Source organism: Triticum urartu, chromosome 1A, assembly GCF_056163025.1.
Source record: "Triticum urartu cultivar PI428250 chromosome 1A, HENAU_Tu73, whole genome shotgun sequence".
NCBI lineage: Eukaryota > Viridiplantae > Streptophyta > Magnoliopsida > Poales > Poaceae > Triticum > Triticum urartu.
This window is the reverse complement of record NC_141873.1, coordinates 303,110,521-303,137,215: the sequence shown is the minus strand read 5'-3', so window position 1 is coordinate 303,137,215 and position 26,695 is coordinate 303,110,521. Positions and strand designations below refer to the sequence as shown.

The following is a 26,695-nucleotide window of genomic DNA, read 5'->3' as shown; positions in this document are numbered from 1 at the left end:
CAAGTCGAGTGAGCAAACGGTCTTATAATGAGCGGCATTAAACCTAGATTAGTGCGTTCCTTAACAGAGTCTAACACACACTGGGTAGAGGAGCTCGACTCCGTACTCTGGGGGCTGCGGACCACGCCGAATCGTAGTACCGGATATACACCTTTCTTTATGGTGTACGGCGCAGAGGCAGTCTTGCCCTGTGACATAATTCATGACTCACCTAGAGTGCGCATGTACGAAGAAAGAGAAGCCGAGCTCGATCGGCAGGACAGTCTGGACACCTTGGAGGAGGAGCGCGACGTAGCCAAAGCCCGTTCTGCATTTTATCAGCAACAGGCTCGCATATACCAAAGCAGAGAAGTACGGGCCAAAACTTATAACGTTGGCAAACTAGTTCTATGCCTGCCGGATAAGACAAAGAACAAGCTCGAGCCCAAATGGGAAGGTCCCTTCATTATTGACCAAGTTCTGACCGGTGGAGCGTAGATGCATCGACTAGTCGACTCGAGCCGAACCCATGGAACACGATCAGGCTCCGAAGATTCTACGCCTAGCGCCGGACTCTATGTTAGTCCCCTCCCTTTGTCCATTTTTCACAAATGCAGTATCTGTCTTGTTTTCCTTTCTTTCTTTCTTTTCTTATTTCTCTAGGCCTTCAAGGGTCACCTTGTGCCTTGTTCGCACATGACAGATGCGCTAGCCGCACTCTTCATACCCGGGGGCTTCTTTCACAGAAGCTTAAATTATTTATCCGGGCTTCAGGCCCAACACATGTGTTATACTTCCGCATGTACCTTTTTTCACCATTATATGCATTGATATGACTTAAGTTTTGGCCAAGCTGGGTTGCCTGGCTCTTGTATTAATGCCCTACGTTCCCGTTAATTCATCTAGGGCATAAGGGGAGCACCTCTACGATTGTTACTGCCGGGTCAGCCGGATGTGTACCTCAGACTGGGTGAAGCCGAAAGCTAGCGTTCTTAAGGGAATATTCGGTCGGTGAACAAAAGATGATTTTTTATTTTTCATATCTGCCCCCAGATGTTTTTCCTGCGTTTCCTATCGCAGTCCGTACATGCACTTTAGGGCATGCTTGCCCAGGGAAAGGAACCCTTAACGGAACTATTCTCCCGGGAAGATGTTTCTTACTACCCATGTAATATAACATAACTAGTTGGGCACTTGTCTGATAAAGCACTAATGACCCCTATGCCTAGTCTCCACGCATACCCCTGTTCTTATATAACTGAGCGGGTATTCGGATAAACTCCGGACTATTGGACCCGGAGGATGAAGCGAAAAGGTCTGCAACGACAAATGATCTACAATCCGGCTAGAAGGCATTATACATGTCACTTCAATTACATAGTCATGCAGACTGACTAAATTCTTCTTATATACCATCCAATAGGCGGTCTAGCTTACAATCCTGTTGGGAATACTTTGCGGCTAATTCTACTTGCCCATAAACTAAGCTAATGGGAATCTCTTTTCCGTCGGGCCCCACAGGTCCGACCTCGGCCATGTGATTTGGGTCCGCTCTGGTATACCGCGTCTTCACCATGGCCCAGGCTTCTCTGGCACCCTGTCGGCAGGCTGATATCTTCCATAATCGGAAGCGCCGCCGAGCTCCTTTGAGCTTCTCCGCAAGCTCCGCAACACCCTCTGGCAGAGAGACGGACGGCCACAAGGCCTGGGCAACACCCTGCATCACCTGCCGAACTTGTTCGTGCAGATGTGACAGCTTGGACAGAAGATCACCCGCAGACCCGGGCATTTCCTCTGCGGGACGACCCGTCAGCATACCTACAGACATAACGCTGTTAGTCGGCTTCTTCGCCGAATACCTTTAAAGGATTCGTTCAAGCACTTACTAAAAATGCCGTGTCGAAGCCTCTTATTCTCCTTCTCGGAGTCTGCAAGCTGGCTCTGAACGTCTTTTAGTTCCACGTTCAGCCTTATATTGGCGTCTTGGAGATTGTTTTTCTCCCGCCCAACCTCAGTCAACACGCGTTTGCCAGCTTCTAGCTGCCGCATAACATGTTGGTCCTCCGGATTTTCTCCGGATTCATCTGCAAAATCTATTGTTAGATTTGCAGCCACGCCGCGCACTATATGGTAACCATCATTTAAAAAAATGTTACCAGCAGGAGGCTTTTTCTGTTCCTGCAATGCGGCAATAGCGGCCCGCAGTTGGGTCTTGCATTCCTCCAGCTCCTGGGACAGCCTAGTATTCTTCTCTAAAAGAACCTGCACAATAAAGATGATCCTTAAATTAGTTCTGCTAACTGTTTCAAGTCTCAGGGGCTACTGATACATACAAATCGTCAGATTCACTCACCCGTGCATCCTTTACATCCTGATCCGTGGCTCTGGCTAGACCATCTTGAGCGGCACGGAGGTACGCCTCACCAGAATTAAAGGCATCAAACGCCTCTGGTGAGAAACAAGCATCACGGAGTACGGCCCGGCGGCGCCTATGATTCATGGCGCTTTCCACTTCTGAGTTTGTAGCAGATAACCTATCTGCATCCTCTGTAGGGGGGTTATCTGGCGCCTGCCCCATATCGGCTTCTGCCTCCGTGTCCGGTCCTGGTGCCCGAATGGTGGAAGCGTGATCGGCGACATCGCCGGACATATTCCGGCGAGCGTTTTTTCTGTTAAAGAAACATGGGCGTCATTATATTTTGAAAGAGACGCCAACCACGGAGTGGGGTTTGTTGTGCCTTTGCGCCGGCGTCTCCGTCCTAACCGCCTTCCTTTTTGGCCTACCCTGCCTCGATACCTCCTGTTGGCGCGTTGCTGCAGGGCGTCCTGAATGCCTTCCTTGTAAAAAAAGGGCCATGTGAATATGGTGGGCGAAGTGTCCAAAAAGGGATCCTACCTTTTTGAGTTGGGACTTTTCGGTTTTTCTTACATGCGATGCAGGGAGCAGTCCGGGATAGTCGGCCGTAATGGCCACCATGGCATCATCGCAGCTCAACTGATAGAACTGCCGGTTTATCAGCTCCACGGAGATAACCGAATCTTCTTCGAGTCCGGAGTCGAGGGCCCGGTCAGGGTCCTCCAGTTGTGGAGAAGGGCTGCTGACCTCCTTTATGGCCTTTCGCAGTTCCTGCCGTAAATTGGCAAGGTGAATACCTACAAGGAAAAATGCGGGAAGATGGGAATAAGGGGATATAGCTTACCCAGCTTGGAGGATTGTACATGGAGAATCCGTCTCGTGGCTTGATGCGGGTGAACTCCTCCTCCTCTCCCTTGAATAGTTCGGATAGAATTTTGGCTAATGCGGCAGCATCGCCCGGACCCTTACGCCCGTAGCGGGTGGCGTCATCCTCCCCGTTGAAACACCACAAGGGGTGCCCACGATATTGAAGTGGTTGCACTCCCCGCATTATGCAAATCGACATAACTTCGGTTATTGTCAATCCTGACTGAGCCAGTGCCTTAATCCGGTTCATCAGATAGAGGACTTCTCTGTCGTCTTCCACCTGGGGGCTCCGTGGGCGCCAACTTCGGCGCTTCTTCAGAGGAGCATTGCTAAACTCAGGAAGACCCCGCCGAACAGGGTCCGGAAGGGGAACGTCCTCCATATAAAACCATTCTAAAGGCCAGTCTTCAGATGGCTTCTTCGGGGTACCAGACAGATATTCGGTATCGGTGATGCGCCATACTTCGGCTCCGCCCACTTGATAAAGTGATTCCCTCTGTGTGCGAGGAACGAGGCAAAATAGCCTTTTCCACAGCTCGAAGTGAGCCTTGCAGCCCAGGAACAACTCGCAGATGGCAACGTAGCCAGTGATGTGTAGGATGGAGGCAGGGGTGAGATTGTGTAGTTGGAGGCCGTAGAACTCCATGAGCCCGCGGAGGAACGGATGAATTGGAAATCCGAGTCCCCTTAGTAAGTAAGGAACAAGGCAAACCCGTTCCCCCATGGAGGGACAGGGGAAGTTCTCCGCCTACTCCCCGCCATTGTAGGTGGCGAGCCCAGCTCGAATGGGCACCATGTATGATGGAGGAAGAAATCCTTTGGTCTGCAGTTCGACCAATCGACTATGTGGGACTGAACACCTCTCCCAATCACCAAGCTTAGGGCTACGGGGGCGGGAGGAGGAGCTGCGGAGGTCGGCCATGCTGGAATGGATCTTTCTGAAACGCGCTCTGATGGATTCTCGCTGAGGGGGGGAAGGTGTAGATCGGATCTAAGAATCCCTATCCCTTTAATAGACAATTTATTTATTTGGCTAGGGGGCGAATTTGAAAAACGCCCTGGCGCCTCATATTCATTCGACGCGTGGGAGATAGCCCTTACTGGGCACAGAAGCCAAGAGGTTCGACATTTATGGAGCCGGACACTACTTACGCACACTTGAAGATCGGAGAAGAACCCGCCTTGCAATGCCGAAGACAATACTGCGCGCCGGACTCATCGTCATTGAAGCCTGGTTCGGGGGCTACTGAGGGAGTCCTGGATTAGGGGGTCTCCGGACAGCCGGACTATATCCTGTGGCCGGACTGTTGGACCGTGAAGATACAAGATTGAAGACTTCGTCCCGTGTCTGGATGGGACTCTACTTGGCGTGGAAGGCAAGCTAGGCAGTACGGATATGTATATCTCTTCCTTTGTAACCGACCCTGTGTAACCCTAGCCCCCTCCGGTGTCTATATAAACCGGAGGGTTTAGTCCGTAGGACAACATACAATCATACCATAGGCTAGCTTTTAGGGTTTAGCCTCTCTGATCTTGTGGTAGATCTACTCTTGTACTACCCATATCATCAATATTAATCAAGCAGGACGTAGGGTTTTACCTCCATCAAGAGGGCCCGAACCTGGGTAAAACATCATGTTCCCTGCCTCCTGTTACCATCCGCCTTAGACACACAGTTCGGGACCCCCTACCCAAGATCCGCCGGTTTTGACACCGACAGGATCCATGTATGAGAACAAAGTGTGGACTTTGGTTGACTTGCCCGATGAACGTCAAGCCATAGAGTATAAATGGATCTTCAAGAAGAAGACTGACGCTCATGGTAATGTTACTGTTTACAAAGCTTGACTTGTCGCGAAAGGTTTCCGACAAGTTCAAGGAGTTGACTGCGATGAGACCTTCTCACACGTAGCGATTCTTAAGCCTGTCTGAATCATGTTAGCAATTGCCGCATTCTATGATTATGTAATTTGGCAAATGGATGTCAAAACTGCATTCCTTAATGGATATTTTAAATAAGAGTTGTATATGATGCAACCAGAAGGTTTTGTCGATCCTAAAGGTGCTAACAAAGTGTGCAAGCTCCAGTGATCCATTTATGGACTGGTGCAAGCCTCTCGGAGTTGGAATATACACTTTGATAGTGTGATCAAAGCATATGGTTTTATACAGACTTTTGGAGAAGCCTGTATTTACAAGAAACTGAGTGGGTGCAACATTTCTAATATTATATGTGGATGACATATTGTTGATTGGAAATAATACAGAATTTCTAGATATCATAAAAGGATACTTGAATAATAATTTTTCAATGGAAGACCTCGGTCAAGCTGCTTATATTGGGCATCAAGATCTATAGAGATAGATCAAGACGCTTAATTGGACTTTCACAAAGCACATACCTTGATAAAGTTTTGAAGAAGTTCAAAATGGATCAGTCAAAGAAAGGGTTCTTGCCTGTGTTACAAGGTGTGAAGTTGAGTCGGACTCAATGCCCGACCACTATAGAAGATAGAGAGAAAATGAAAGTAATTCCCTATGCCTCAGCCATAGGTTCTATCATGTATGCAATGTTGTGTACCGGACCTGATGTGTGCCTTGCTATAAGTTTAGCAGGTAGGTACCAAAGTAATCCAAGAGTGGATCAGCGGTCAAGAACATCCTGAAATACCTGAAAAGGACTAAGGATATGTTTCTCGTTTGTGGAGGTGACAAAGAGCTCGCCGTAAATGGTTATGTTGATGCAAGCTTTGACACTAATTCGGATGACTCTAAGTCACAAACCGGATACATATTTATATTGAATGGTGGAGCTGTCAGTTGGTGCAGTTCCAAGCAGAGCGTCGTGGCGGGATCTACGTGTGAAGCGGAGTACATAGATGCTTCGAAAGCAGCAAATGAAGGAGTCTGGATAAAGGAGTTCATATCCGATCTAGGTGTAATACCTAGTGCATCAGGTCCAATGAAAATCTTTTGTGACAATACTGGAGCAATTGCCTTGGCGAAGGAATCCAGATTTCACAAGAGAACCAAACACATCAAGAGACACTTCAATTCCATCAGCGATCAAGTCAAGGAGGGAGACATAGAGATTTGCAAGATACATACGGATCTGAATGTTGCAGACCCATTGACTAAGCCTCTCTCACGAGCAAAACATGATCAGCACCAAGACTCCATGGGTGTTAGAATCATTACTATGCAATCTAGATTATTGACTCTAGTGCAAGTGGGAGACAAAAGGAAATATGCCCTAGAGGCAATAATAAAGTTGTTATTTATATTTCCTTATATCATGATAAATGTTTATTACTCATGCTAGAATTGTATTAACCGGAAACTTAGTACATGTGTGAATACATAGACAAACAGAGTGTCCATAGTATTCATCTACTTGACTAGCTCGTTAATCAAAGATGGTTAAGTTTCCTGACCATAGACATGTGTTGTCATTTGATGAACGGGGTCACATCATTAGAGAATGATGTGATGGACAAGACCCATCCGTTAGCTTAGCATAATGATCGTTTAGTTTTACTACTATTGCTTTCTTCATGACTTATACATGTTCCTCTGACTATGAGATTATGCAACTCCCGAATACCGGAGGAACACCTTGTGTGCTATCAAACTTCACAACATAATTGGGTAATTATAAAGATGCTCTACAAGTGTCTCTGTTGGTGTTTGTTGAGTTGGCATAGATAGATATTAGGATTTGTCACTCCATGTATCGGAGAAGTATCTCTGGGCCCTCTCGGTAATGCATGTCACTATGAGCCTTGCAAGCAATGTGACAAATGAGTTAGTTATGGGATGATGCATTATCAAACGAGTAAAGAGACTTGCCAGAAACAAGATTGAACTAGGTATGAAGATACCAACGATAGAATCTCGGGCAAGTAACATACCGATGACAAAGGGAACAATGTATGTTGTTATGTGGTTTGATCGATAAAGATCTTCGTAGAATATGTAGGAGCCAATATGAGCATCCAGGTTCCGCTATTGGTTATTAACCGGAGATGTGTCTCAGTCATGTCTACATAGTTCTCGAACCCGTAGGGTCCACACGCTTAACGTTCGATGACGATTTGTATTATGAGTTATGTGATTTGATGACCAAAGTTTGTTCGGAGTCCCGGATGAGATCACAGACATGAAGAGGAGTCTCAAAATGGTCGATAGGTAAAGATTGATATATTGGACGAAGGTATTCGGACACTAGAAAGGTTTCGGGACGTTTCAGATATTTATCGAGGAACCGAGGGGTTACCGGAACCCCCCGGGAAGTTATGGGCCCTAATGGGCCATAAGGGAGTAGGAGAGGGAAGGCCACAAGGTGGCACCCCCCAAGGGCAGTCCGAATTGGACTAGGGGGAGGGGGTGCGCCCCCCTTTCTTTCCCTCTCCCTCTCCTTCCCTCCTTCCCCTTGTTGGAATAGGAAAGGGGGGGACGAATCCTACTTGGACCGGGAGTCCAAGTAGGACTCCCCCATGGCGCGCCCCCTTGGGCCGGCCTCCTCCTCCCCCTCCTTTATATACGTGGGAGGGGCACCCCAAAGGCACACCAAGTCTTCTCTTAGTCGTGTGCGGGGCCCCCCTCCACAGTTACACACCTCGGTCATATCGTCATAGTGCTTAGGTGAAGCCCTACGCCGATAAATTCATCATCACCGTTGCCACGCCGTCGTGCTGACGGAACTCTCCCTCATCCTCAATTGGATCAAGAGCTCGAGGGACGTTATCGTGCTGAACGTGTGCTGAACACGGAGGTGTCGTACGTTCGGTACTAGGATCGGTTGGATCATGAAGACGTTCGACTACATCAACCGCGTTACTAAACGCTTCCGCTTTCAGTCTATGAGGGTACGTGGACACACTCTCCCATCTCATTGTTGTGCATATCCTAGATAGATCTTGTGTGACCGTAGGTAATTTTTTTGAAATACTGCGTTCCCCAACAGAAGAGTCAGTCACGGAACCTGCAGAACCAGTCGATGAAGAATCCCAAGCTGCAAGCAGCCATCATAGCTGCAAAATCTCACGCGTAGACAAAGACATGATGGAATATGTCGAGGTAGAAACACCTACTGATGATAACCAATCGCCACCACCCGTGGAAGCCGTGTGTAGACTCGATCGAGAGTAGTTAGTCAATGTAATGCCGCATGCGGAAGCCACTGGGGGAGTGGACGTAGAGCGGTCACCGAGTAGTTAGTCGACGTAGAGTAGGCACCACTGATGTCGCTTGAAGCTACGCTAGTATTTCCCCAAAGAGGAAGGGATGATGCAGCACAGCGGCGGTAGGTATTTCCTTCAGATATGAAACCAAGGTTATCGAACCAGTAGGAGAACCAAGCAACACAACGTAAACATCCCCTGCGCACAGATAATAAATACTCTCAACCCGATGCGTTAAAGGGGTTGTCAATCCCTTTCGGGTAACGGTGCCAGAAATTGGTGCGTGACGGGAGAAAGTTGTAATAGATTGAATAAATAGATCGCAAATAAAATAAAGTGCAGCAAAGTATTTTGGGTTTTTGGATTAATAGATCTGAAAATAAAAGCAAAAAAAGTAGATCGCAAAGGCAAATAATATCATAAAGAGACCTGGGGGCCATAGGTTTCACTAGTGGCTTCTCTCGAGAAAAATAGCAAATGGTGGGTGAACAAATTACTGTTGGGCAATTGATAGAACTTCAAATACTCATGACGATATCCAGGCAATGATCGTTATATAGGCATCACATCCAAGATTAGTAGACCGACTCCTGCCTGCATCTACTACTATTACTCCACACATCGACCGCTATCCAGCATGCATCTAGTGTATTAAGTTCACGGAGAAACGAAGTAATGCAATAAGAACGATGACATGATGTAGATGAGATCTATCTATGTAGAGATATACCCCATCGTTTTATCCTTAGTAGCAAGGATACATATGTGTCGGTTCCTTTCTGTCATTGGGATCAAGCACCGTAAGATCGAACCCACTACAAAGCACCTCTTCCCATTGCAAGATAAATAGATCAAGTTGGCCAAACAAAACCAAAATATCGGAGAAGAAATACGAGGCTATAAGAGATCATGCATAAAAGAGATCAAAGAAACTCAAATACTTTCATGGATATAAAAAGATAGATCTGATCATAAACTCAAAGTTCATCGATCCCAACAAATACACCGCAAAAGAGTTACATCATATGGATCTCCAAGAGACCATTGTATTGAGAATCAAGAGAGAGAGAGATGAAGCCATCTAGCTACTAACTACGGACCCAAAGGTCCACAAAGAACTACTAACGCATCATCGGAGAGGCACCATTGGAGGTGGTGAACCACATCTGAGATGGTGTCTAGATTGGATCTGGTGGTTCTGGACTTTGCGGCGGCTGGATGGATATTTTGTCGACTCCCCTAGGGTTTTGGGAATATTGGGGTATTTACAGAGCAAAGAGGCGGTCCGAGGGGCACCCGAGGTGGGCACAACCCACCAGGGCGCGCTTGGGCCTCCTGGCGCGCCTTGGTGGGTTGTGCCTCCCTCGGGGCACCCCCTAGGCACAGCCAGGGCCCGTTGTGTTCCTTTTGGCCCATAAACATTCTTCATAAAGTCTCGTGGCATTTGGACTCCGTTTGATATTGATTTTCTGCGATGTAAAAAACATGGGGAAAACAACAACTGGCACTTGGCACTATGTCAATAGGTTAGTACGAAAAATGATATAAAATGACTATAAAATGATTATAGAACATCCAAGATTGATAATATAACACCATGGAACAATCAAAAATTATTGATACGTTGGACACATATCAGCATCCCCAAGCTTAACTCCTACTCGTCCTCGAGTAGGGAAGTGATAAAAACAGATTTTTTTTTTGATGTGGAATGCTTCCTAACATGTCATATCATATTCTTTTCTTTATAGCATGGACATTAGGAATTTTATATTGTTCAAAGCAATAGTCTAGTTTGGACATGATAATTTAAATACTCAAGCATATCAACAAGCAACCATGTCTTTCAAAATATCGATGCTAAAATAAGTTATCCCTAGCCCATGATGCTCAACCATTGATCCATTCATGAAACACACTCGCATATTAGCTACATCCAATACTCAAGTACGATCATATTGACTCCTAGTTGGCGCTTTTATAAGAGAAGATGGAGACTCAAATTCAGAATAAAAACCGCAGAAAGTAAAAGAAAGGCCCTTCGCAGAGGGAAGTAGGGATTTGTAGAGATGCCAGAGCTCAAAGCGAAAAACTTAGAGATAAAAAAATTTTGGGAGGTGTATCCATCCCACCAACGAAAACGACTTAGAGTTCCCAATACTTTCCATGCTTAGATATATCATAGGCGGCTCCCAAACAAAAAATAAAGTTTATTCCTTTTTTCACCATACTTTCACTTTCCATGGCTAACCGTATCCACGGGTGCCCTCCATACCAACACTTTCCAAGAAATTTATTATTTGACAACATAAAGTAAATTCATTTTTTTCATTTTGGGACTGGGCATCCCTAATACCTTTGCCTTACTCTCATGCAATGACAAGTGAATAAACACTCATCTTGAGAATGACACATTTAGCATGGAAAATATTAGCCACCCATCACCGCTCCGCGAGCGAAACGAACACACAAAAGAGAAGTTTATTTTTGAAAATTAGAGATGGCACATGCAAATTTGCTTAGAATGGCAAAAGAATACCGCATATAGATAGATATAGTGGACTCATGTGGAAAACCTGGTTTAAAGGTTTTTGGATGCACAAGTAGTGATCATACTTAGTGCAAAATGAAGGCTAGCAAAAGATTGAGAAGCGACCAACCAAGAAACAAATAATCTCATAAGCGAGCATTAAGCATAACTAACACCAAATAATGCACCATAAGTAGGATATAATTTCATTGCGTAACTATTGACTTTCGTGCTTGCATAGGGAATCACAAACCTTAACACCAATATTCTTACTAAAGCATAATTACTCACCAAGATGACTCACATATCACATCATCATATCTCAAAACTATTACTAACAATCAAGTTTATTTTGTGCAATGATCTTCATGAAAGTTTTTATTGTGTCCTTCTTGGATTTCTATCACTTTGGGACTAATTTTCATATGTTGCTTTTGACAAGCTCAAACAAATATAAGTGAAGATCATGAGCATAATATTTCTTTCTCTCAAATTAATTTAAGTGAAGCAAGAGAGAATTTCTTAAAAATTGTACTAACTCTAAAAAAATCTAAGTGAAGCAAGAGAATATTCTTCAAAAATACTAAGCACACCGTGCTCAAAAAGATATAAGTGAAGCACTAGAGCAAGTCCATATCTCATAACAAAATTTAAGTGAAGCATAGAGAGCAATTCTAACAAGTCATGACATAATTTTGGTTCTCTCAAATAGGTATGTCCAGCAAGAGATCAAGACTTAAAACACACAAAAAAACAAGCAAAGACTCATATCATACAATATGCCCCAAGCAAAACACATAGTATGTGACAAATAAAAATATAGTTTCGAGTAAAATACCGATGGTCGTTAGAAAAAAGAGGGGATGCCACTTGAGGGCATCCCCAAGCTTAGTTGGTTGCTCATTTTTGGATAATATCTTGGGATGCCGGGGCATCCCCAAGCTTAGGTTCTTCTACTCCTTATTCCTTCATCTATCGTAAGATAACCCAAAACTTGAAAACTTCAATCACGCAAAACTCAACAAAACCTTTGTGAGATCCGTTAGTATAAGAATAATAAATCACTACTATAAGTGTTGTATCAAACCAATTCATATTTTGTTCTTGCATTATATCTATTGTATTCCAACTTTTCTATGGCAAAAACTCATCAAAGAAAACCATAGAGCCATCAAAATAAGCACACAACACAAAGAAAACAGAATCTGTCAAAACAGAACAGTCTGTAGAAATCTGACTATTTCGAATACTTCTGTAACTCCACAAATTCTGAAAAAATTAGGACCATGAGAAATTTGTATATTGATCTACTGCAAGTGTAATGGGTATTTTATCGCTCTCTGGTAAAAATAAAAATTATTTTCGTGAGCGCAAAAGTTTTTGTTTTTTCAGCAAGATCAAACAACTATCACCCAAGAAGATCCTAAAGGCTTTACTTGGCACAAACACTAATTAAAACATAAAAACACAATCATAACAGTAGCATAATTGTGCTAACACTCAAAAACAGGAAGCAAAAATAAATTTTATTCATTGGGTTGCCTCCCAACAAGCGCTATAGTTTTACGCCCTTAGCTAGGCGTAAAGTAAGGATCAAAGTTTTGTCATCTTTCTTCTTAACCTTCTTAGAGGTGCTTTCATCATGGGGTTTTGTAAACACAACATAAAACATATTATCCATAGAAACCTTAGCATTCCTAAGTTGATGTTCATCATACCCTTTTTGATTTCCCGCAACAATCCAAGAGTAATGTTGATTAACATTATTGAAAACCTGTTGGATTATATCTAGAATGGGGACTTCCTTTTTAAGTTTCTCATGAAAAAAATTATTATCCCCAAGCAAATGTCTTAAAGCATAGTCACTATTGTAAAGAATTTCATCTATCACAGGTTTTTCAAAATTCATACCATAAAAATCAAAGATTTCCCTACCTTCCCATATTATGTAGTCAAACTCATTCATAAGGACGAGAGTGGCTAACTTTTTAGCCCTAGGATTCTTTATAACGGGAAGCTCAAAAAACAATCTTTGCAAAGTAGGATGGGTACGAATAAATTTACTTTCAAGTTTCTGAACTAGGGCTGAAATAGCATCCGCATAAGATCTAGTAGTTTTAAGTATAGGAGAATCATCAAGACTTAGCTTCCCAACACAATTGGGAAATTCTTGGATACATTCTTTTCTCATAATGTTTCCTTGCCCCAAGATAAAAGTTTTGGCATCCAGATTTCCCGTACGTCCAATTTTAGGAGTTAGGCCATCATCTGTTGGTGTCATACCGAAATCACTCATGATTGCAAGCGAAGGATAGATCTGACGAGAAAGCGGCGAACGGAAAAAGAGGGGCGAATAAAACGGAAATTTTTTGTGAAGTGGGGGAGAGGAAAATGAGAGGCAAATGACAAATAATGTAAATTGTGAGAAGATGAGATTTGTGATTAAGAACCTGGTATATGTTGAATATGTTCTTGGCAACGGCGCCAGAAATTCCTTTTGATGTCGCTTGAAGCTACGTCGGTATTTCCTCAAAGAGGAAGGGATGATGCAGCATAGCGGCGGTAGGTATTTCCCTCAGATATGAAACCAAGGTTATCGAACCAGTAGGAGAACCAAGCAACACAAACGTAAACAACCCCTGCACACAGATAACAAATCCCCGCAATCTGATGTGTTAAAGGGGTTTTCAATCCCTTTCGGGTAACGGTGCCAAAATTTGGTGTGTGACTGGATAAAGTTGTAACAGATTGAATAAATAGATCGCAAATAAAATAAACTGCAGCAAAGTATTTTTAGGTTTTTGGATTAATAGATCTGAAAATAAAAGCAAATAAAAGTAGATCGCAAAGGCAAATAATATGAGAAAGAGACCTGAGGACCGTAGGTTTCACTAGTGGCTTCTCTCGAGAAAAATAGCAAATGGTGGGTGAACAAATTACTGTTGGGCAATTGATATAACATCAAATACTCATGAAAACATCCAGGAATGATCATTATATAGGCATCACGTCCAAGATTAGTAGACCGACTCCCGTCTGCATCTACCACCATTACTCCACACATCGACCGCTATCCAGCATGCATCTAGTGTATTAAGTTCATGGAGAAACGGAGTAATGCAATAAGAACATTGACATGATGTAGACAAGATATATCTATGTAGAGACAGACCCCATCATTTTATCCTTAGTAGCAACGATACATACGTGTCGGTTCCCCTTCTGTCACTGGGATCAAGCACCGTAAGATCGAACCCACTGCAAAGCACCTCTTCCCATTGCAAGATAAATAGATCAAGTTGGCCAAACAAAACCCAAATATCGGAGAACAAATACGAGGCTATAAGCAATCATGCATAAAAGAGATCGAAGAAACTCAAATACTTTCATGGATATAAAAAGATAGATCTGATCATAAACTCAAAGTTCATCGATCCAAACAAACACACCGCAAAAGAGTTACATCATATGGATCTCCAAGAGACCATTGTATTGAGAATCAAGAGAGAGAGAGATGAAGCCATCTAGCTACTAACTACGAACCCAAAGGTTTACAAAGAACTACTCACGCATCATCGAAGAGGCACCAATGAAGGTGGTGAACCCCATTCGAGATGGTGTCTAGATTGGATCTGGTGGTTCTGGACTTTGCGGCGGCTGGATGAATATTTCGTCGATTCCCCTAGGGTTTTGGAAATATTGGCGTATTTATAGAGCAAAGAGGCGGTCCAGGGGGCATCCGAGGTGGGCACAACCCACCAGGGTGCACCTGGGCCTCCTGGCGCGCCCTGGTGGGTTGTGCCTCCCTCGGGGCACCCCCCAGGCGCAGCCAGGGCCCGTTGTGTTCCTTTTGGCCCATAAAAATTCTCTGTAAAGTTTCGTGGCATTTGGACTCCGTTTGATATTGATTTTCTGCGATGTAAAAAACATGGAAAAAATAACAACTGACACTTGGCGCTATGTCAATAAGTTAGTACCAACAAATGATATAAAATGACTATAAAACATCCAAGATTGATAATATAACACCATGGAACAATAAAAAATTATAGTTACGTTGGAGACGTATCAACCAGCATCGCGGGCAGAAGCCGCAAGAAGAGTCGACGAATAGGGACCATCACAACCTGCTGAAGACGTTGTAGGGGACAGCATCATAGACGGACGAGCACCAAGCACCGACTGACATCGCATGTGCAAGACAGGATCAATATAGGGAACACGGCCGAAAGTCGGTCGACGACGAAGAAGATGCAAGCCGATGGAAACATCATATTAGTTTTTTAACTCTCTTTCTTTTTCCTTGTTTTTACTCTCTCAGCCGATCTGGATCAGGTCAACCACCCACACACGCAGAGGCACACACACGTTCGCCACAACACCGCCCACAATCTGCAAGTATTCGAGGAGCACCGGCCTCGAGACAACAACGGTCTGGAGGACAGCGGACTGGACATAGGCGGCGGCGGCTTGGCCTGGAGCAGGCAGGGCGACGGCGGCTGGGACTAGGAGGCGAGGCGACGGCGGCGGCGGGGCCTAGAGTAGGTGGGGCGACGGCGGCCGAGCCTGGGAGTTGAGGCGACGGCGACGGCCGAGCCTGGGAGCCGAGGCGGCGGCGGTGGCCTGACCTGGGAGCCGACGCGGTGGTGACCTGGAATCAGTGGCCGGGAGATGCGGACCTCCGACAGTGCCTCCTCCCACAAGTACGTGTCCAAATCGAGAATAATTTCTTGCAGACGCTGGATCCCTTCGGTGACGGGGATGTTGGCCAGGCAGGCGAAGGGCAGCGGCAACAAGGTAATACTAGAGGAAGCAACGGGCTAGGTACAGGCTCCCAGACCCAACCTCTTTGATTTGGACGGGGAGACGCCTATTTGATTTGGAAAGGGAGGCCAGAGAAGGGGAACCGACTGCCTAAGGAGCGAGGACAGCCAGGGCGGCGCGGTTTCTCCCCTCTTTTTTTTTTCAAAAAAACCTAGAAAAAACCGAAAAAAGCAACAACAAACTCAAAAATGCGTGAAAAAAATTGTGCTCCAGCTCGTGCGCCCAGTACAAGACACCTAACAACGGCGCACCACACGACGTGACCTTGTGTACCCCTCGCTCGCACTGGGAAGGGCCCCAGGAGTAATCACCGGTTAGTCGCTTCTCTGTAATACTTCATGTTCAAGCTTAATTTATGGTCAGTGCAATTCAGAACGTTTTTTGTTTGTTTTATCTATTAAGAATATAAAAAACATCCATTTGGCTTCTTTTTGAGGGGAAATAACATCCATTTAGTTTTTTATTTTTGAGACAAAACATCCATTTACCTTTTTTTAGACAAAACATCCATTTAGCTGGGTGGTCTCAATTTCTAATAGGGCCTTTCTTCTGCGGACCGAAAGCCCAAGACGCTCGCGCAACCCAACTCTCTCCAGCCTTCACCTGTCTCTCTGCCCGCGCCGTCTCTCTCTCCCTCGCCTCTTTCGGCAACCAGCACCCTCTAGGGCACCAGCACCACACGCCGCCGCCGCCGCCGCCGCTCGCCATGTCCGACTCCGACGAATACGGTGCGATTCCCACCCCTTCTCGTCCCCTTCCCCTGCTATCTACTCCTTCGTTTTTCTGATCGACTCGCTCCTCTCTTCGTGTGACGTTCAGTGGACCTGCCCGTCTCGGACGAGGAGGAGGATGAGTGGGAGGGTGAAGACGAAGCTGACGAGGAGGAGGTGCAGGGAAGCTCTAAGAAGAAGGCCAAGCAGCACATCGACCAACTGAAGAGGCTGCAGGAAAAGGTTCGTCTCCTGTCCGTCTCATCTTCTGGTTTCTGCTCCGTCCTTCAGTGGAATCTTATTTTTGCAATCGATTAATGGTCGCTGGTTACTACCTATAGTTATCTTAATAAGCGGATACTCATATGCGATTTTTTTTGGATGCACCGAATTCAGGCTGCAAGTCATTGTAAGAATTGTGCACATACAGTTTGCCATTCGTATCAATGGTAGTCTGGCAACTTAAAGATATGACAGTAAATAAACTCTGAATTGCACTGACCATTCTAAGCAACGAAATCTTTAAGCATGTTGCAAGTTGGATTGTTGTTTTACAGAGATAATAATCGCGAGAGATGTGACAAAGGCGGTTTGTCATTTTGTATGGAGTGCCACTAGCTTCAGCTGCACTGTAGTTGTTATGAATGAAACTGAAACTGTACGTGTTAGGCACACCCATGCTCTAACATAAGTAGCTCCGTTGAATTAAAATTCCAAATTTATAATTTCAAGTCTTAACTGGACCCTTTTCACCGAAAAGAATATGCCATTGACTTAACATTTGGATAGTCTTCTTATTCTTTAACTAATATAAGCTCCCCACAGTTGATTTGTTTTTTCTGTTGTCGACTGGACATGTGATTGATGCGTAAGAGAATTGGTCCCTAATTGTTTGATGTCTTTTGGTTAGCTTTGGTTGGTTTGCTTGTGCAATTCCTTTTTGATATCCTATCATGTATGGACTCAGGTTACACATGTCACAGCCACAGCCAGGAGCTTAATTCTGGTTTTTCAGTTTGTTGTTCTTTTCTTTCGTATTTTGTAACCACTAATTTTCTTCTCTGTGCTGTTGAGTTACTATTGACTGCTTATGAAACTTACTGAACTTTTTTCTTATAGGATCCCGAGTTCTTTAAATATTTGGAAGAGTGTGATAAAGAGCTCTTGGAATTCAATGATGATGACATCGCTGTAAGATGAATTTTAGTCTTTTTACTTGTAATAATCCTTCTTCTCCCTCTAGAAGTTTATATGAGTTGGGTTGCTTTGTGTTTAGGATGATCAAAAAAGTGACGAGGAACCTAAATCTGTCCCTAAGGAGGAGCCAAAAGAAAGTGTTAAACCAATTACGATGGAAATGGTTGATTCCTGGTGCAAAGGGGCCGAAGATGGGAAGATAGGTTCTATCAGGTCTATTCTTCAAGCCTTCAGGAGAGCCTGCCATTATGGCGAGGACAGTGGGGACAATTCAGCACCAAAATTCAGTGTCATGTCCGGTAGTGTACTCGACAAAGTCATGCACTACGTTTTGAAGAACATGGATAGCATCCTTCGCCAATTACTCGGTGCCCCTAGCTTTGGAGGGAAGAAAGAGAAAATCAGTGAGCTGATGATGACTAATTCATGGAAGAGGAATGGCAATCTAATGAGGGTATATCTTGTCAATGCACTCCATATGATAACCGAGATGACTGATGACCAAATGATCGCATTTACTATTCTCCGTGTCAGAGCATCAGCTGTTTTTCTGGCAGCCTTCCCTTCTCTCCTGAGGAAGTATGTTAAGGTGCGTTAGCTTTGCCTTCTCATTTCATTTTTAAGTAGCTTTCGACATTACTCTGATGTCCATCTGACAATAATTTTTTCAACTGGATGGTGTTATTTTAGACCCTGTTGTATACCTGGGCTAGAGGTCGAGGTGCCATGCCCTTTATTTCCTTTTTGTTCCTCCGAGACTTGTGTGTTCAAGTAGGTCCGGATTGCCTTGACACATGCCTCAAGGGTATCTACAAGGCTTATTTGGTGAACTGCAAGTTGTCCAAGTCTATCAGCGGATCGAAACTGCAGCACATTCAATTTCTTGGGAATTGCGTCAAAGAATTGTATATCGTGGACCCTCAAAGTGCTTATCAACATGCTTTTGTTTTCATTCGTCAATTGGCAGTTATCCTAAGAGGTGCTCTTACCGAAAGAGGACCAAAGGTATTTTGTCTGTTGAACTGTCATGGTCATATGCTAGAACTGCATTGATTACTTGTGATCTAACAGAGTTTTTTTGGTTCTTGTTTCATCTTTTGAAGACATCAAAGGACAAAAAGCAGAAAGAAAGAAACAAACCAACGAACAAACAGCTGGAGGTACTATGTCTGTTAGTTTTTGCCAAGTATTTTCTTCTTGTATTTTGGAAACACAAGTGTTGTCTGCACATAGGAAGGATATCATTCTTTTAGATTATTTGCTGACAACAGCTCACTTTGGTCTAATTCTAATTCTATTCGTCCCTTGTGTATGTTAGTTTGATATTTTTTGTTGGCAATCAGACAAAAAGAGGAACGTTTTCCTGTTGTGAACTGATGATAAGCTTACATTGTTCTTGTGCAGAAATCCTACCAAAAAGTTTATGATTGGCAATTTATATTCTGCCTTGAGCTTTGGACAGGTGTTGTGTGTGGATGTAGTTCTGAGGAAGATTTCCGGCCTTTGGCCTATCCGTTAACCCAGATAATACACGGTGTAGCATGTCTTGTACCGAGTGCACGTTACTTCCCTGTACGCATTAGATGTGTAAAGATGCTTAATTGCATTGCCGAAGCCACCGGTACCTTTATTCCGGTGTCCTCTCTGTTGCTTGATATGCTAGAAATGAAAGAACTTAGAGGCCGTCCAGATGGTGGTGTTGGCAAAGCAGTGAATCTGTTCAATGTTAAACAGGTTTGTTTCCTTGTAATACAATTCTATGGGGACATGCCTCTGAAAACAGACATATAACCGGCAGTCCTCTTACAGGTAGATAAGAAAATGGTGAAGACACGTGCCTTTCAGGAAGCTTGCATTTACTCTGTGGTTGATGAGCTGGCTAAGCATTTGGCGCAGTGGAGCTACTCTGTTGCCTTCATCGAGATGTCCTTTTTGCCACTTGTTCAACTTCGGAACTTTTGCAAAACCATCAAGGCTGACAGATTTCGAAAAGAGATGAAGGATCTTATTCGTCAGGTTTGCTAAGCATGTATAAAAGAATATTTAACTATATATAGTACTTGATTGATCGCATGTGCTGATTTCCGTTTCTGATTCCAGGTAGAGGCAAATGTTGAGTACATAAGCTCAAAGCGTGCCGGAATTACATTCCCCCCCAATGATCCAGCTGTAGATTCATTTCTACAGGTATAGGTGGTCCTGTTGGCTTTGCTATCTGGACGCTATTTATTACTCCCTCTGTTCACAAATGTAAGACGTTTACATTTGTGAACAGAGGGAGTAGTATATTTTGATTCTTGTGCAGTTGTGTTAAAACATATAATATTCTTTCCCAACAGGCTGAGAAGGAAGTACGGTCAAGCCCTCTCTCAGAATATGTTGCTACTCTACATCAGAGAGCACAGAACAGAATCGATTCTTTGGATGAGACAAGGTTAGTTCCGTCGATGCTTGTGTATAATACCATAAAGCAAATTACCGCATTATCTTACCACACACCATACTTCAGTAATTTGTATGACTAAATGTACTCATGCACTCTCAACGTTCTGAGTAAATGTATTGATTAATGCCATTTACTAATTCATTCCTTTGTGTACCAGTGTTATCGTGGGTGCAGAGTCCTCTACCTTTTCGAAGAGGCTATCAGAGGCACAGAAGCAACAGGAGGAACATGATGATAGTGAAGAACCCATTGCTTTCAGTAAGAACTTGTTGGCGGAGAAGAAGAAAACAAAGTATGTTCAAACCTTTACCCTTCTTTCCTGGTCGGTTTCCTTGCGTGCGCAAGGCATGATGTTTACCTCCACTCCTTTCCTGGTGCAGAGCTGCAAAGGAGAAGAGCAAGAAACGAGCCCGTGACGACGATGATGTGCCTGCGGAGGAGGATGTGGTCGAGGATTTGATCTTGAGTTCGGACGAGGAAGCGGAAGATGAGAACGATGGCCTCGGATCAGACGAGGATGGCTCCGCGCCTGTTGAAGATGACAGCGACGAGGACTTTGTGGACCCAGACAGCGCTTGGAAGAAACAGAAGAAGGAGAAGCTAAAGAAACGGAGCAAGTACCAACCGTCGAACAAGGCATCCTCCAAAACCAAAAGGAAACCCCACCCTAAGAAGAAAGCAAAACATTAATCAAGGTAGAGCTAGGGCTCGGCAAAGACTGTTGACGAAGTGCTATGCTTTCAGTCATGAGAAACACCTGCCTGTCACGGGAAATTTTGTTTAAGTTGAGAATTACACAGCTTCCTTTGTCATTTCCATGCATTTATATCGAGGTTATTCATATGCTGATCGGTTCAACTTTGCCGATATTGATGATTTCATTTCCATACACTGTTCTCTTGCCTATTTTTCAGGCTGATTATGTGCCAGGTACTTTCTAGCTATCTTCACTTGAAACTTTGCTGAGTACGCCACAAAAACTTGCAACATTAAACTGGAAGCAAATTTCCCAGTTTCTGACTATTCCTGTCATTTTCAGTAGGGAATGTAAGCAAGCGTGTACAGGTTATGAAGCTTCGTTTGCCGCCCAGACATGCTTAGGAAGTTGTTGTTTTTATGCCAATATAAATTCTACTCCCTATGTAAACTAATATAAGAGCGTTTAGATCACTATTTTAGTATTCTAAAAGCTCTTATATTAGTTTACAGAGGGAGTACTACGTACTAGTTTATATTGTGTAAGAGATGATTAATGCATATATACTACTGAAGAAAGAAGTTTGGTGCACATTAAAGAGAATTTGGTGTACAGCACCGCGGAAATTTCACGTGAACCGGTTTGCTTCCTTAGAGCATCTCCAACAGTCGCGCTAAACAAGCGCCGCGCCGCAAATTTGGCCAGTTTAGCGCGCGCAACCCGGCGGGTGGCTCCAGCGGGCGCGCGATATAAGGAGTTGGGCGCGCGGTCGGATTCGCTATCTCGCGCGGTGTATTTGGGATGCCCGTTTCCGCGCGCGGCACACTCGAGCACTCGCGCTGTACTCTCTCTTCTCCGCCTCCTACGCCCCGCGCGCCGGCGCCGGCGAACTGCACCCATGGACGCACGCGCCGGCACCCCAATCACCCCATCCTATAGCCGCGACCCCTCCACCGTTGCCGCCGCCTCCGCCGCCGCCGCAAACTCTAGCCCGGGTGGCGTTGGCCTCTCCTCCGCCGGAGCTCCTCCGACCATCGGCCTCGCGCGCGGCCTCTTCATGCCGCCGTGGATGACCTCGACGGCGGGTGGCATCGCGCCGGCGCCGACCCGAGCCGCCGCCCCCTCTTCAAATCTCCCCAATGCGGCGCGGCCAAAGAAGGGCAAGACATCGGCGAAGAAAAACAAGGCGGCGAACGGCTCCGGCACCTCGAAGGCGAGGAGGAAGAAGCTTGCAGGGTGTGCGACGGGCGCGGCGGCTACTGAAGCGCCGGCGAGCTCACTCGTTGAGCCGGCGGCTGACGCGCACAACATGTTCGACGAAATGCCCCCAAGGTAAAAAAATCCCAACTTTTCTTTTCTTGTTATTTTTTCAATGCATTCACATATAGATAGCTTATTTGCATCGTTCAAAAAACTTTGTAGTCTCAATGATGATGCATACATGTCAACTATGGGTGTTGGCTCCAACAATTCGCATTGGTCTCAAACCAATGACATGCATTTCGAAGACCACGAGTTCGAGGTGGACGAGGAGGGTGAGGGCATTGTCGACGCGCCGAAAAGAAGAGCGGGCAATTACACCAACGCCGGTGACATCTTAATATGCAATACTTGATTGCAAGTGTCGAGGGATCCATCCGTTGGAGGTGATCAAAGTCGAGATGCTTATTGGGGGCGGATGAAAGAACACTTTGATGTTCACAACGTGAGTGGAATTGACCGGTCCGAGAGATCACTTCAGTCCCGATGGTCGACAATCAACTCGGATTGTCAAATGTGGGCGGCCTGTCAAAAGGCGGTTGACAAGTTGAACCCAAGTGGCACAAATGAGGACGATAGAGTAAGTGGCATTTCATACATGTTCATCATACTTGTTGTTGGTGCTAACTTGCTTTGTTTTCATGTAGTACAACATTGCGCAAAACTTGTTCAAAGAAGAGGATAGGAAAACCAAGAAGGGGAAGATGAAGAAAGGAAGGGTCTTTACCTTGCCCCATTGCTATAACGTGTTGAAGGATGATGAGAAATAGAAGAAGCGTGAAGATTTGGATGATTTGCATTTGAGCAACAAACGCAAGCGAACAATTGAGTTGGATGATGATGATGAGGAGGATGATGCATCAAGTGATGACGGCAAGAGAAGCTCCACACCCAACTCGGTTTCATACTCGAAGCCAAAGCGACCGGATGGGTGCAAGAAAGACAAAACCGAAAAGAAGAAGAGGAAAGGAGATGATGAGCTCAAAAATGCTATGGAAGCTATTGTAAAGGCAAGAAAAGAAGCCAACGAGGTGAGGAAAATGGTAAGGAACCAAGATGCCGCGGCCGAGGAGAGGAGGGTGGCGGCCGAGGAGAGGAAGGTGAGCAATGAGGAGCGAAAAAGATTGTTGGAATGGGAGAATCACTTGTTCTTCTTGGACACATCTAACCTTAATGAGGCGCAAAAGGAGTATGCCAATCTTGCCCGTGAAGAAGTCTTGATCCAAAAAAGAGCCATGATTCATGCAATGGATTCATGCAATGGGTGGCGGTGGCCTTGGCGCCATGGGTGGCATGGGTGGCTTCGGAGGTACCATGGGCGGTTTAGGTGCCATGGGAGGCATGGGTGGCTTTGGAGCACCCCCCGACGCTATGACCATCATGGGAGTCATGAGTTTTGCTTCTCTCATGGGAGGCATGGGTGCACCTCCGGCCGCCAAGGACGGAATGTCTTTCAATGTGCCTCTTCGCACACATTTCCATGAAGATGCCGTTGAAGATCTTGCCAACACCGTCGGAGCTTCACGTGATGCGGTGCACAATGAGAAGAGGGAGGAAGATTCATCTTTGGAGGCGGAAAAATCGTCTTCCGAGGACGAGGACGAAGACGAGGACGAGGAATGATGTGTCTTTCATTTGTGTCTTGAACTTGATTTGCATTTTGAACTTGGTTGGATGAACTTGTGGGCATGATTTTGAACTTGTGGGAATGAATTTTTCTTCATCAACTTGTTTGTGTGAAATTTTATATGTCATGTTCATTGCATTTTGAATGTTTCACAACTTCATTTTGTGTCCAAAATGACATATATGCAATGCCCCGATGAGTTGCGCGCGCTGCATTTTTTGCGCGCATTGCATTTTTTGCGCGTGCTCCATTTTAGCGCGGTTGTTGGAGCCAGCGCTAGCGGCCGCGCAAAACCAGGCGAACGGCACGCGGTAAATTAGTTTTTAACGCGCGGCGTGAAGCGCGGCTGTTGGAGATGCTCTTAACATCTGCCAAAAAAAAACACATTGGCAATATGATTTGCAAAACAAAATAAATATAGTAAGCCCATCTAAAGGAAAACTCAAGCCGTTGACATTCCACGTCAATAACTGAACCGCGTTGGCCCGGCACGCTTCCCGCCCCCGCCATGAGTAGTAGTACGAGAGCTCAACAATACCGCATCGTTTAATTAGTCGGACTCCGTTTCCTAATCTGCATCCAACTCGCGAGTTCCTCGCACCGATCATATTATTAATCCAACTCCTTTCCTCCGTAAACCCTCCAGCAGCCTTCCTTCTTCTTTGCGATTACTACAAATTTTACTTGCCAACGAACGAACAGATCAAGTCCACCACTCTCGACGTGACCAACGTACGTACGATACGATCATGCAGTTCCCGTTCCGCCGCGCGCCGGCGTCGCCGGCGCCGATGACGATGCTGTCGCTCCCGGGCAAGACGCCGCAGGGCTTCCCGGAGGACACCTCGGCCGCGGAGGGGGACGGCGACCTGAGGGAGTTGCTACACTGCCGCAGCCGCCTCGTCCAGACCTACTCGGACAAGAAGGGCGCCGCGGCCACGCGCGGGTACCTCCTCCGGGCCTACGTCCGCGAGCTCGACGCCGCCGCCCCGCGCTTCGACGAGGCGGTCGTACGGCACCAGCTCTGCTTCGCGTGGCGGGACGCCGGGACGATCCGTCGCCGGACGCACACCGCGCTGTCCGCCGAGCGGGCGGTGGCCCTGTTCGCGCTGGCCACGGAGCAGGCCCGCGCGGCGGCGGAGGAGGATAGGCGCGAGGCCGACGGGATACGGCGCGCGTGCGCCGCGCTCTGCGACGCGGCGGGCCTGCTGAGGGCGGCGTCGGAGGGGGGAGACCACGCGGCGAGTTGCCAGCTGCGGCACATGTCCGGCGCGTGCATGGCGGCGTTCGAGGCGCTGATGCTCGCGCAGGCGCTCGAGTGCTACTTCGAGCTCGCCGTCGCCGGGGGCAAGCCGGCCGCGCTGTGCGCCAAGGTGGCACAGCAGGTGAGCCTGGACTACGACCGGGCGCACCGCTTCATGACGGCGCACGAGCAACACCAGATGGACAAGTCGTGGCCGGCGAACGCGCAGGCCAAGGCGGCCTACTTCCGCGGTGAGGCGTGCCTGCGGTCGGCGCGGCTGCTGCGCGAGAACGGTGACGGTGCTGGCGACGGCGTGGGCGAAACGATCGCGCGGCTGAGGCAGGGGCTGGCGTCCCTGGAGGTCGCCAAGGGCGCGCTCGGGAGGGCGGCGGCGCCGGTGCGGGACGCGGTGAAGGAGGTGGAGGCCGATCTGGCGGCGGCCGAACAGGACAACTGCAGGATCTACTACGCGCGCGTGCCAACCGCGGCCGCGCTGGCCGAGCTGCCCGGACTGCCGCAGCAGCTCGTGCGGCCCACCGCCGTGGAAAAGATCCTCGAGCGGGGAGCTGTGGACAAGGCGCCGCCGCCGCCGGCGGCGGCTGAAGAAAAAACGAGCTAGCTTAGATTGAGTAGGATCATGTCATGTTGTGTTTGTTGATGTTTTTGGTTTGGGAGGGCCGTCCATCCTGCATGAGATGTGAAACCGTACAAATGTGCATCTTCCCTTCCCTCGTTCGATGCTGGCTACCCTGAGGCTCCGTTCCGAAACCAGTAGTTAGATGAGATCTTTCAGCGCGGCCCTCCGGCGGTCCCCTCTGCCGGTGACCTTGATCATCGGTGGTGGGGGTCACCGGATCCATCAGTGTGAATTTTTTTTTTACTTTCACGTAGTCTAGATTTTTAGACTGTTCATTGTTTTGATTTTGACGGCGACGACGATGACGCTGAATAAAAATTCTTTGAATTCTTTCCTGACGAGGCCATTGGTCCTGTGGCTGGGATTTGAAAACCAGTATGTTCAAGCAAGGATAGCATGGCGGCGGCATGCTCGTGATGGACCTGTGTCCTCGGACTCAGCCGTTGCGACGACGCTTGCTCCAGCGTCGGCAAAGCTTGGGAGGTAGTCCAGGAGTGGATGCAGACTGCATCGACGACATGTGGAAGATGGAACGTGTGCTGGGTTCATGGTTCGTGGATGACAGGTATGGTTTCCTTCTTCAGCGTCTTAGTTGTGGTGGGGTGTCAGATCTGGAGTTTGATGACGTGTTCGGGGTGTTGTCACAGTCTGATTCGTTCAACAGGAATGTCTTTACTTTTGGTGAGTCATCTTCGAGGTCTGCAAAGCTGCACATCAATGATGGAGCCGCATCGAGCTCTGTTGAGGAGGTGATCCTTCATTCCTTATTCGGTATCGCGTAATGAAGAATATGAGCTGGACACCAAAGAAGGAATCTTAACCTTCTTGAATTTCTTCGGTGAAGGTGCAGACCAGTCAAAATCTTCCTTGAGACCCATTTTTTTGAAATCTTCTTCACCATACAGATGTGATAGAATAGCCCAGGTGCGACCGAAGACTTCATGGAGGTAGTAATGGTTTTTCTTCACTGCATTGTGTGTAGCAGTCATGTTGTGAAGAAATGAACCAAACTGACGCTTAACCCATTTATGGTTTCGATCCACCTTCTGGTGAAGACTAAGCAGAAGCTCACGGTCAGTCATTACACGATGAGCAGTGGCTTGAGGAGTAGACTTGGGTGCATTGGCAGCAGAGTCATG

General features: G+C 46.3%; 2 protein-coding genes across 2 annotated transcripts; both read left to right on the top strand.

Annotated features, from left to right (window-relative positions):
- The first annotated feature begins 16,302 nt into the window (after window positions 1–16,302).
- LOC125508950 (Noc2p family) lies at window positions 16,303–20,973 on the top strand. The gene is made up of 12 exons (XM_048673773.2): window positions 16,303–16,467; window positions 16,559–16,692; window positions 17,569–17,640; window positions 17,726–18,235; window positions 18,337–18,651; window positions 18,750–18,806; window positions 19,051–19,380; window positions 19,456–19,662; window positions 19,747–19,833; window positions 19,986–20,080; window positions 20,250–20,384; window positions 20,473–20,973. The coding sequence occupies exons 1-12, from the start codon at window positions 16,446–16,448 to the stop codon at window positions 20,780–20,782; spliced, it is 2,274 nt and encodes a 757-aa protein (XP_048529730.1). The 5' UTR covers window positions 16,303–16,445; the 3' UTR covers window positions 20,783–20,973.
- Window positions 20,974–24,255: 3,282 nt separating this feature from the next.
- Window positions 24,256–26,426, top strand: LOC147990964 (vacuolar-sorting protein BRO1-like). The gene has a single exon (XM_087534431.1). The coding sequence runs from the start codon at window positions 24,426–24,428 to the stop codon at window positions 25,536–25,538; it is 1,113 nt and encodes a 370-aa protein (XP_087390557.1). The 5' UTR covers window positions 24,256–24,425; the 3' UTR covers window positions 25,539–26,426.
- The last annotated feature ends 269 nt before the right edge of the window (window positions 26,427–26,695 follow it).

Excerpts from the sequence above, each read along its gene's own strand:
- LOC147990964 (XM_087534431.1), top strand. The coding sequence starts at position 24,426 with ATGCAGTTCCCGTTCCGCCGCGCGCCGGCGTCGCCGGCGCCGATGACG.
- LOC125508950 (XM_048673773.2), top strand. The coding sequence starts at position 16,446 with ATGTCCGACTCCGACGAATACG. Across the intron at positions 17,641-17,725 it reads TCAATGATGATGACATCGCT|GATGATCAAAAAAGTGACGA; the intron begins GTAAGATGAATT and ends CTTTGTGTTTAG. Across the intron at positions 20,081-20,249 it reads GATTCTTTGGATGAGACAAG|TGTTATCGTGGGTGCAGAGT; the intron begins GTTAGTTCCGTC and ends TTTGTGTACCAG.